We start from the raw sequence: 12,703 nt of genomic DNA on the forward strand, positions 1-12,703 counted from the left end.
GGGGTTCCACAGCAGACGACCCTTAAGACACCCCCCACTCCACTGCTGATCATTGTTGATGGCAAATATGCTGTGGTGTCAACAAAATGCTAGTTGGACACTGGAGGACTGGAAACTAGCGTACTGGTTGGACAGGTTCAAACAGCTGGTACAACATGCCAAAGGATGCCTTTGTGTGTGGCACAAGCAACACAAGTCCATGGACCCAACATGCATGGTGCTCACTATCCAGGCAGGTGGCAGTGGTTATTTAATATAGGGCATGTTTTGCTGGAAGGAACTAGGACCCCTGGTGCATATGGACCAACATTTCACTGGTCAGCTCTACTGGCAGCTCTTAGGAGACCATGAGCACACAGCAAAGGTTGCATTTTTTTCTTGGACAGAAACTGGATTTTCCAACACAATGATGCCCCATGTCATCGGGCCTGCACTGTGCACAAGTGGTTCGAGGAACACAGTGATATCACCCACCTTGATTGGCCTCCAAATTCGCCTAACCTCAATCCAATTGAACACCTGTGGGACATTTTGGAACAGGAAGTGAGCATATGGATACGTAGCCATCATCTCTTCCAGCATTGTGAAAAGCCTTGCAGGCAGCATGGCTGCAGATCCCTACAGACATCTAGTGGAGTCAATGGCTAGCAAATAGTGGCTGTTATCTATGCAAATGGTGGCCCAACATGATATTAGACAGATGCATGTGGGGTGATTCAGCCAGTTCATATGAGAAGTTTCTAAAATTTTCAAAGTTCGCTGAACCAGTCTTTAATCCTTGTAGTAAATTTTCTTTGTACTTTTTTTTTTTATAAAAACACAAAATTTTTTAAATATATTCACAAGCTCAGAAGCCATAACACTCATAACCAACATAATATTAATATGGCAGGGCATCAGGGGGGTGTGTGTGTGTGTGTGAAGCATACATTTAGTTATGCATGTAGACGTAGAAGTGGTCAATTTATCGTTAGTTTCCCATGAGTCTACCCTTTACATCAGTTTGTTTTTTTTTGTTTCATGTAATATAAGTTATTTATTATATGTAACACAATTATATAATTTTTTAACTCAAGGTTTTAGATTTAATAACTTTTATATCTACATTATTACTGTCATTCTGCTATTACAATTTAAAATTTATCTGTGCATACTTCAGCTGCAAAAATGAAGCGACAAAATGCTTTTCTAATTTTTTAAAAAAGAAATCGAAATCTGGAAATTCATATGAAAACCAAAGCGAAAATCCACCAACAGGTGATGAAGTTTCCATACATAATACTGTGCAAAGCAAACCAGAGATGAATTTTCAGCCACTGTTCTTCCTGACTGCTGGAGCACAAAGCAGGTCAAGGAATTCCAGAAAAAATATGGTTTATTTGTTCTCATTAAGAAACTGGGTTATAATTACTGTGCAAAAATAAATTCAATAAAAAGAAGGGAATTCACATATCAATAGAATGGAGTAACTGCAATATTGAAGCATCTGGAAAAAATTAAACATTCCATCTCTCTCTGAAAGAAAATGAACACTTTTTTCATTGAAGGCACACTAAAAATGTGCATAACTGAAAGATCGCATGGATGATGTAATTATCGCATGGATGATGATGTAATTGCATAGATAAAATTAATCAAAAATATACCTGCTCTACACGTAAAGCCTTTAACACAATTTACAGAATAGCAAAAAGAAGTAGGGCATTTTCTGACACTGAAAATGAGATTGAACTCCATTCTTCCAAATCTTCCGTTAAAATAACCGATCACATTGCATCAGAATTTAAAAAAGAAATATTTACTAAAATAATCAAGAAAGACTTAAAGCTTTGTATCATCGCTGATGAAGCTGCAACTATATCTAGTATACAAATCTAGCTAGTAAATATATCTAACTATATCTAGCTAATAAATTTTATAAAAATCAAAGATTCTGATCTTGTCAGCAATTTTCTTTAATTTGATTGAGTTGGAAGCACAGGTTGCTGAAACTATATACACAAATTTGTTAAAGAGTTTATATGAAGTTGGATTTGATACTGGATATCTGAAAAATAATTTGGTACCATTTTGTTCTGATGGTGCAAGTGTGTTGCCTGGTTGGAAATCAGAAGTGACCACCAGACTTAAAAGATTTTTCTAACATCATTTGGTATTGTTTGAATCACTGCCAGCAATTTTGTTTCAGATCAGGGGTGGGGAACCTTTTTAGTACCAGGGTCAAATTGCAAGTGCATAAGAACCTGTGGGGGGCCAACTTTGCTGATAAAAATAATGAATAATGAATTTTAATCAATGCGTGCAAGCATGGTTTTGGGGTAGAAATAAATGCTAAATGCTAATTTGGCTGTAACTATTACATCATCAATTCATACATATTCCGACTCATGTCACAAGACAAGAAATTTGTTTATAGAGTGCTTAAAACAACTCATATTAAATGACTGTTTTGCCCTTTTTTCATGTGACATTTTAGAGGACTTCATTAACGATGGTTTCAAATTTGACTGGGGACAAAAATTCACCCATGAGTGAGAGGTTCCCCACCTCTGTTTTAGATGATTCTATTGCTGAAATAAAACAAGTGAATTAATTAAAAATGTTCATAGTTCAAATGTTCACAAACAAAATATTCAGGAATGGCTACCAGTCTTCGCAACAAATTCTTCTTAGACGATTTAGCAATAATGATACACATATTGCAAGAAATTTCATTATTTCTAATGCCCTTCACAAGCCAGAAGTTTAATTATAGCAAGAACTGAAAAACTAATAAAAAGATCCATCTTGGCTCTTGAAATGCTCAAAGAAAGTCAGGGAACCTTTGAAAAAAAAAGTTAACAAAACCACAAATACTGATGCCTTTAAAGATACTGATTTTATCAAAAATAAAATATATGGAAGACTATCTTGTCAAAAACTACTAGAAACAAGAATTAAAAATATGAAAGCCAGGTTGATGAACTATGATCATTTAAAATCAAAAAATTATGTAGAAAATACTGATAAATAAAATTCATGAAATAAATTTCAATAGCAAAGGCTTAATTTATGGTACTCACCTTCAAGGTGAGTACCATAAATTAAGCCTTTGCTATTGAAATTTAGTCCAATCACACGGTACTTTAAGACATTCTATGATTATCTAATGTCAATTCATGAATTTGTAAACATACTTGAGCCAGAACTTGGAATATTGATGAAGTTGTTTTCCCTTAGCAGGCTGCCGAAGAAATATTGAGCAAATTCAAAAATCGACATCAATGATTTCCATGACTATTTTGAAAGTGTTCTAAAAATCATACAAATTTTGGTATCTCATAATTGTACGAGATACCAAAATTTGTACAAAACACTAAAAATATCCTAAGTACTGTTGCCATTAGTTCTGCAGAGGCAGAAAGTGGGTTTTCAACAATTAATATTATATATTCAGATAAAAGAAGCTGTCTTACAGTTCAAAATGTTGCAAATTTGATTATTAAATTGATTGGGCTTACATTAGATTCCTGGAGAAATAACCAAATGAAAAAAAAAAAAAGGAAGGAAAAAAGATTATGATGGTAATCAAGTAGAATTTTGAAAATTTTTAAAGTAAAGGAAATTAAGGAGAGTGGAAACTGGTTATAGTGAAACTCACTATCCCCTATTTCTGGTGACACCATATTTCTGTTAGCCCTATTATGTCAGTGTTAGTTTGTCCTATTGAAAAGTTCAAATTTGTTCTATTTTATTGATGACAATCTTCTATATAAATCAGATTTTTTTTTTTTTTTTTTTTGCTTGGACTGTGAAGGAGTTTACTGACACATGGGTTAGTGCAATTTGTCATTTGCCATATGTCAGTAAACTCCTTCAGAGTCTAAGCAAAAATATCCTTTAGTCTAAATCAGTGCATGCCATCAGGCATCTCTTATATTGTGGAGTTATACTATTAAGGCCTCCGTAGCCGAGTGGGCAGGAGCGAGAGTGCAGTAGCACACACTCTTTGAGTAGACCGGGGTTCAAGCCCCTGACTGCTGAATACGGTTGATCTGCCAACCCACACTGGACCAGCGTGGCAGATTATGGTCCATTTCCCTCAGCATGAATTGTTGAGGAGGCTTCCATCCTGCAGTGGGTTGATAATGGCTGCACTTTACTTTTTTTTTTTTTTTTTTTTACTTATTCTGGGTGGTGTTATCCACTGAGAATAAATAACAATAGGCTTCTTCATTGGTGAAGTGTTCCTTATTCGAGGTAGTGCAATACCATGGCAACTCGTGAAGGTGTTTGCAATATGAGATATAATTAAAATGATGCCAATTCATCTACCTGGGTAGATGATAATTTTATACCTACACATACAAAAATTATGCAAATTGGACTAACCCATATGTCAGTAAACTCTCCTATATATTATAATAGATTATTATGTAGGTATACAAGACAATTTGATGCTTTATATGTGATCCATATTATTATATTAATTTGAATCTAAGATAATTTATTTTTTTGCTCAAATTTTTAGGGTAATTTTGGAGTTAGTCTGACCATCTGGTAACTCCTTGCTTAAGTACTATATTATTAAACTATTTAGGACTACTTACTTTTGTAATGATGAGTACCATGCCTTTGGTGTGACAAATCCAATTACAATCGATTTTTAAGAATGCACTGTTGAAAAATGAACTTTTAATGTAGTAGACACTGTTTACTAAAATAAAATATCTGTAAGGTAAAGATAAATTACTACCTTACTCAAGGATCTACCAAACTTTATATTATTACTAGCAGAGTACTCCGTGGTATTTCTATTGGTTAATATTAGTACTATCATGCAAGGAAGGCAGAGACTTTTGTTGCACCAGTAAAAAAAAATTAAATTAAACAGAAAATGAATAAAATACTTAAAGAAAAAAATAAATAACAGGTAACCCTCATATAACATGGTAGTTAGGTTCCTATAAAAATCTCATGTAGTTAGAAACCATGTTATAGGGGACCAAGGACCAGTGCAAAAGGGGGAGTTACGTTCCAAAAGCTAACAAAAATACATAATTTTTTATAACTATCGGAAGCTTAATTTTTATTAAAAATAGTATTAACTGAACAAATGTCTTACAAACTGTGAATACTGTCAGATAATGTAATATAATTTTCATTCATTTAATTTTCTTCCTCTTCATCACTGCTAAGCACAAGCAAACAAGAACGTTTTATCTGTTGCAGAATATCTTCACCTTCTGAACTTTCTTCTGCAGCATCTAGATTTCGTGTATCTTGTGCTCTCTTTAAAAATCAGTAATCTGGGTTTGTTTGCTTTTGCTTGATAGATCTTTGTAAATTTCATGGAGCTAAGTATTTTTGAAGCTCCCTTTTGAACTTTGTGCACTCTTTTCAGTTTAAGGCTCTGCATTAAAAAAATATGATTCTAATTATTTAATAAATTGTTCAGTTCAATTTATGCCTTCCCATATGCTTTTAGTGTAAAATTTGGAACTTCAGAATTTTCATCTGTGCTATCATCCTCTGAATCGATTTGGTTTACCTCCGATGCTATTTCTGCCAAATCTGCTTTGCCAGCCTCTTTTTCTACCAATAATTCTTGAACGTCTCCAGTAGTCACATCATCAAAAAAACCTTCCCCTCCTACTGACTTAGAAAGTTCTACTATCACACCGATTCTGTTTTCTGCCAGTTCAACCATATTTTCTGAATGAACTGACTCTGGCCATGCATTTTTCCAACACACATTTAATGTTAATGATTTTACTTTTTTGGGCGATAAAGCTATGATTCTGATGCAGCCCACAATTGAAAAATATTTCCATGGCCGCCATCACTTGTAAAAAACTTCAATAGATTCGGAATCAATTTTTTCTAAAATCCACTGTAACAATTTTCTGATGTCACAAGTTTTAAAGGTAAATATAATGCCTTGACCTAATGTTTTACAAACTGTGATAATTAAAGAAGTTATATTAGGTGGTAGGAATATTACTTCGATGTTTGGATGACAAATCTTTTGGATGGCCTGGAATGCTATTCAATAGTAATAAAACTTTGAAATTTAGATTTTTTCTGCTTTAAATTATCTTCCACAGCTGGCATAAAACAATTTAGAAACTATTCTTTAAATAAATCAGTTTTCCAAGCTTTTTTATTTGCTTTCCAATATATCAGTACCATGTTTTTATTTACCCCTTTCATTGCACAAGTGTTAGAAGATCTATAACTAGCATAGGGTTTTTTTTTTTTTTTTTTTGGTAGTTGTTGGTGCATCGGCTTCTGTGGCCATAATGCACCTCCCAAGGTTTTTGCAGTACTCTAGCATAAGTTTTATCATGTAATCTCCTGATGCATTACTGTACATAAGTAACATTACACGATCTTTTGATGCCTTAAAACCTAGTGCAGTTTTCTCTTTTTTTGAAATAAACGTTCTGTTGGGCATTTTTTCCCAACAAAGACCTGTCTCATCGGCATTGAAAACTTGATGTGGTGTGTATCCATGCTCTTCAATAATTTTTTGAAATTCCTCTGCATACTTCTTGGCAGTTTCATTATCAGCTGATGCACTTTCCCCTTGAATTCTTATGTTATGTGATGAGAAGCAGTTTTTAAATCATTGCTATAGATAATTGCCATCTAATGGGATCTGTTTTTTACTGCTATTGTCAATCCAAATACTGAGTGCCTTTTCCATTTTCTCAATTATTGGCACTCGGGGACGAGCTGTCATATTCGCACAAATTAAAGATCCTGTAGAAACAGCAATTCTAATTTTCTGTTACGTTTTCTTTATGGTCCAGATTGTTACTTCATTTAAATTTAAACTTTTTTTGCAATGTATGATACCTGTCCCCCCCCCCTTTTTTTTAAGACAATCCAAAATTTATATCTTTGATTCCAGAGAAATAAAGTTTCTTTTGAGTGGTGCTTTTTTTACTTTCCTTAGGCATAATTTAGGGCTGGAATTTAATTCTCAACAAATAAATTATTCCAATACGGTTCTTAACAACAAAGTTTAGTAATACATACAAGGAAAACTTTATACATGATCAATAATCTGGTAATTAAAACCAAAATAACCTTAAAAGTCACGAATTGCACACTTCAAAGTCATAATTTTTTTATCATCTCAAACAAGCATAAGTTCAATAGCACAAAACCTAATGTGGGGATTTCCAATATTTTTTTTTTTTTTGCATAACAACTAGCACGTCAACAGCAGGGATTCACAAAAAAGAATGGAAATATTGAAAAATTATGCCCAACATAATAGCATGGCTTTCCCTGCACAAAGGTTCTAACGTTTCATGTGAGGTTTGTTGTTGTTGTTGTTATTTGGTTTTTAGGAGCATTAGCAACTAAGGCCATATTGCTCCGGGGATATGTGGTGGTCATTCCCTGACCTTTCCGCATCCTCTGTATTTGGTGGTGATGGGCTCGAACCCCAGTCTAATCAAGAAGTGTGTACTACGCACTGCTGCTCCTTCCCACCTGGCTACGGAGGCGCCGTGAGGTTTGCTGCGATTCTCTAAATGTGTCAGAGCAAAACCGAGTACTTTGTTGTGAGAGAATTGCCGGAATTTATCGACCATGATAGAGAAAAATTGTGCTGTAGAAGTACTGTGTTATATTGGGGGAGGGTGGGGGGGTTGCCTGTACCTATGTGTGTCCCTCCTTACATAGCTAACTATCTAGCTAACCTTTCAATTTCCCAAGCCATTAGCCTCATTACCCATAGAGATAACTTATTCCAGTAATTAACTCACTGTAATCCAGTTAGCATTAGCAGAGGCATATGATGCAAGGAAGCAAGCTTATACAGAGTCAGCCAAAAAAAAAAAAAAAAAAAAAAAACCTTCTCATTTCACCCATCCATTCGCTCCAAAAGTTTGTCCATTTCTTCCTCGAATTTATTTTAGCTATCAACTTCCATAACAACAGATCGAAGTTTGTTCCAGCAATCAACAACCTGCTGGCTAAAGGCAAATATCCGCACATCTATTCGACAACTATGCAGAAATTTGCTTTTAGCCAGCAGGTAATTGATTGCTCAAACAAACTTTAGTAAACAAAGTTTACGGTCTATAGTCTAGTTTATTTTATATTCTAATTCTTTATTTAATTTTGTTTTTCTTTAGCACTCTTATCTACTTTGGTTTAATTTTTGCTGCATAAAGGCCACTGTTATACAAACCTATTGCGTCAACGTGCTGATAAATTATTTCTTGGTTGCAGCCTTGAGAAGAGAAGTGTATTAATGGTCACTGTCTTAATTTATTTTTGTTTCACATAATTTTCACATTGTTGTGGACATATTAGTTTTTATGTATCATTAATGTGATATTTCACAAAGTTCAATCTTGGCATTACTAAAGAGTTGCTAGTGTAGATTTATTTATAATTGGCCTGTAAATTTTCCATTTTGACCTTTTATTTAATGCTTTAAAAATTATCAGGAATGCATTCCTTGTGCATCATCCTTATTCTTAATTTAGTTCCCCTTCTTGTCTCTTCATTGTTTTTATATATATATATATATATATATACACACATATATATAAAATACCGTTTTTTTGTTGTACTTGCATATTTTTTTTATACACACTATATTATACATATATTATATACTTTAAGTTCACCAAATAGATGATTAATAATAAAAAAAAAAAAAAAATTAAATAGAAAGCAGATTTGCAAAGGTCCCCACCTAAGGTCATTTAGAAATTCCACCCCTGACAACAATAATTGCCTAACTCTGGTCTACAGTCCTGGCCAACAAGAAAGAAGCAAACATCAAAAATTATTCATCAAACAAAATAATCACATTATGCTAATTAATTGCACTTCTTTAAGGGAAAAAAAAAAAAGGGGGGAAACCCAAGTTAAATTACCTGATAAAGGTGACAGAGATCTGGAGGATCTGCGTCCTTCCTTTTTCTGATGAGATTTTCCAAGCATATTTTCAATCATGGAGTCAGCATTGACAGGTTTTCTTCCTGCTACTGTGAACTGTTTCAGTCTCTGTTGCTGAAGTTGAAAGTTCCTTTCTTTCTCAAGCTTTCTCTGTTCCTCCAAAACCTTTGCTGGGTCAGGAGGATGGACACTAAAAAATTACATATCCATAACATATAAAATGTATCTGTCTACCAGACAAGTAAAATAAATATCACTAAGAAAAAATTAGGTATAAAAGAAAAGTAAAACAAATACAAAAAATAAAATACTGAACAAAGATATGTAAACTGGTGAAATAATGAGCACTTAAACTTACGTGGAGTGTAATTTGCCTTTAATTTCTTAAAGAATTAAAGATTATTCTAAGATTTTCGTGGTACTTCCTGTGCCACTTCAGTGACTGTAAAGACAGCACAACTGGTAATTTATGGTGATATGATTTACATAATGTTGTTAATTTTGACTACACATTTCTTATTTGTAAAGGTTAAGGTTTAGTCTTGAATTAGTTAACAAATAGCTATTAGAAAACATCGGGTAAAGAATTAAGTTTTAACAGTTTTTAAATAATTTTACATTAGTTATTAATTTGGTTAATAAGATTAATAATAAATAAATTAACATTAAGTAAATGGATAACTATGAATACTTACACTCCTGTAATGCTGTCCTTATTATACATCAGCCTCACATACCAGGACAGTGGTTTACAATTCATTATATTTATATGTTTTATACTGTATTCAAACTAAAAAAGTTTGGAATTAAAACTCCAGTTAAGGTCTCCTGGGTGACTAATCTTAAGTTAGTTTGTTTCTGAGGGTATTTAGAACAAGAGCAGGAAACAAATACAAAGATTTGTTTCACTTGTACTTTAATAAATTCACTGAAAGAATTCTCTACAGGCTAAGGATAAGCATCAAAGAGGTAACTACCGTCAGGGGTAAAGGAAAGGGTTTTTGCTTCCGTAAAGGGGAGTATAGTGGTCTCAGACAGTTTTTAAATTCTGTACAGTGGGATCAACTGACAACGTTACCAACAGTAAATTCTAAGTGGGAAGCATTCAAGGAATTAATCGTGGAAGCTACTAGACTTTATATTCCGATTAAGAAATATCGTTCAAGGTTTAGGCCTAAATGGTTATCAAATGAACTAATGAGACTCGTGACAGAGAAGAAAAATGCATGGGATGCATATAAATTATCAGGTGACGCAGAAGCCTGTGGCAGATATAAGCTAGTCTGTAATCAGGTCACAAAGGAGGTTCGGCAGGCGAAGGCGGATTACGAGAAATCTTTGGCAAAAGATGCTAAGAAAAACAGCAAGGATTTCTTTACTTATATAAACTCTAAAAGGAAGGGGATGAATATGATTGGTCCACTTGACATCGATGGTTCGACTGTTGATGATCCTGCTCAGATAGCAAACAAACTGAATGAGTATTTTGCATCTACATTCACACGTGAGGAATTATTACAATTTGAAAATGGAAGAAAGTTATCAAACTGTAGCAGTGTGCTTAATGATTTTGTAATAACTGAGAGCAAAGTGGAGGAGAAATTGTTGAAGTTAAACATAAGAAAGGCACCTGGGGTGGATGGGATCTATCCAGTTATTTTAAAGGAGGCGGCAAAGCAACTAAGCAAACCCTTAGCCATAATTATGAGAGCATCCTTGGACTCAGGGGAGGTTCCCACGGACTGGAGATGTGCAAATGTGTCCCCAATTCACAAAGGTGGATCGAAGGGTGACACGAGTAATTACAGACCAGTTAGTTTAACTTCTGTTCCGGGTAAAATAATGGAGTCACTGGTTAAAGATGCATTGCAGGATCATCTAGACAAGACTGCAGCAATAATTCAAACACAGCATGGGTTTGTTAAGGGAAAGTCTTGTCTGACAAATTTGATAGGATATTATGATGTGGTCACAAAGGAACTGGATGCAAAAAATAATTTTGATATCATATACTTGGATTTCAGGAAAGCTTTTGACACTGTTGCGCATGGAAGACTACTGTACAAATTGGAGCAGAATGGTATTAAGGGTAAGTTGCTACAATGGATAAAAGGATGGTTAAGTGGGAGAAGACAGAGGGTGGTAATCAATGGGTGCTGCTCTTCGTGGACTAATGTTATTAGTGGAGTCCCACAGGGTTCGGTGTTGGGTCCACTGTTGTTTTGTGTATTTATCAATGATATTGATGAAGGTATATCAGGCTTAATGTCGAAGTTTGCAGATGACACAAAGGTTGGCAGGGTTGTAAATGACAGTAATGGCAGTGTGCTACTGCAACAGGATCTAGATAAATTGGGCAGATGGGCTAAGAAGTGGCAACTGAAGTTTAACCTTGACAAATGCAAAGTACTGCATATGGGTAGAAGTAACCCCAGAGAAACGTACCAACTGTGTGGTACTACACTTAAGGTGGTAGAAAATGAAAAAGACCTGGGAGTAATTGTGCAGTCAGATATGAAGTTTTCTGAGCAATGCAGACAGGCTGCTAGGGCAGGTCATGGGGTTTTGTCAATGATATATAGGAATTTTGCTAGCAGGGAAAAGGAGGTGATTGTCCCTCTGTATAAGGCAATGGTCAGGCCACGCCTTGAGTACTGCGTACAGGTCTGGAGGCCTCATTTTAGGAAGGATGTAGATTTGCTTGAGCGTGTACAGAGAAGAGCAACACGATTGGTGAGGGGAATGAAGGGATACTCTTACCAAGAGAGGCTTAAGTTCTGCAAATTGCAGTGGCTGGAGACTAGGCACCTGCGCGGTGATCTGATTGAGGTCTATAAGGCCTTGAATGGGTTGAGCACGCTGAATTCTGATGGGATCCTTCCACTTGTTCAGATTACGAACCTACGGGGACATAAGTTCAAATTAAGAAAGGACAGATGTAGAATAGATGTGCGGAAATTTGCCTTTAGCCAGCGGGTGGTTAATTGCTGGAACAAACTACCATCTGTTGTTGTGGAAGTTGATAGGTTAAATAAATTTAAGGAGGAACTGGACAGGCATTTGGAGGGAATGGTGTGATTTTTTTTTTTTTTTTTTGGCTGATGCTGCATAAGCTCCTACACTTGCTTTCTTGCATCATGTGCCACTACAACTACTACTACTACTACTATCAGATTTATGCATAAAATGAATAAATTACACAGGAGAGAAATAATACAAATGCTTTCAATTTAGCAACACAGTTGCAACATCCATTTTTTTTATCACACATCTGTACTTTCTAAATTTATGTTGATTACCTCCCTTTAAAGACAATATTTAAAAGCGATAGCCCTCAGCTCTCAAATTCTTAGCACATCTACAAGATAATTAGCATTAATAGAGGCATACAATGCAAGAAAGCAAAAGTTTATGCAGCATCAGTCAAAAAAAAAAAAAACCTCCCATTTCACCCCTCCATTTGTTCGAAATGCCTGTCCATCTCAGCCTTAAATTTATTTAGACTATCAACTTCCACAACAAAAGATGGAAGTCTATTCATAATTTAGATATGTTCTTAGCTTAGAACAGCTTAGATGTCTAATGATAGACATATCTAAGCTGTTCATATATAATTCACATCACTAATTCAAATCAAAAGGGACTATGAAGCCCAATTTATGTGTCAATTAATTTATTTGTTTTGTCATTTTTAGAATTTTATGACAATTGTTTTTTAATTTTCATGATGGCTTGCGATGTTGGTTGGTTTTTGGAGGTTGGTGGCCGCCGTCTTTCCGTAATTCTTTCAGATTCC

The 12,703-nt window shown here is 34.8% G+C and overlaps 1 protein-coding gene across 1 annotated transcript in view; it reads right to left on the reverse strand.

The window, feature by feature from the left end:
• LOC150089023 (synergin gamma-like) overlaps positions 1-12,703 on the reverse strand; it is a 94,246-nt gene that overhangs the window by 53,265 nt on the left and 28,278 nt on the right. Inside the window, exon 4 of the mRNA XM_090369778.1 lies at positions 8,886-9,097. Coding sequence (XP_090225904.1) covers positions 8,886-9,097 — 212 coding nt within the window. The remainder of the gene's footprint in view (positions 1-8,885; positions 9,098-12,703) is intronic.

Source organism: Mastigoproctus giganteus, chromosome 3 (assembly GCF_048544385.1).
Source record: "Mastigoproctus giganteus isolate SK-2022 chromosome 3, ASM4854438v1, whole genome shotgun sequence".
Classification (NCBI taxonomy): domain Eukaryota; kingdom Metazoa; phylum Arthropoda; class Arachnida; order Uropygi; family Thelyphonidae; genus Mastigoproctus; species Mastigoproctus giganteus.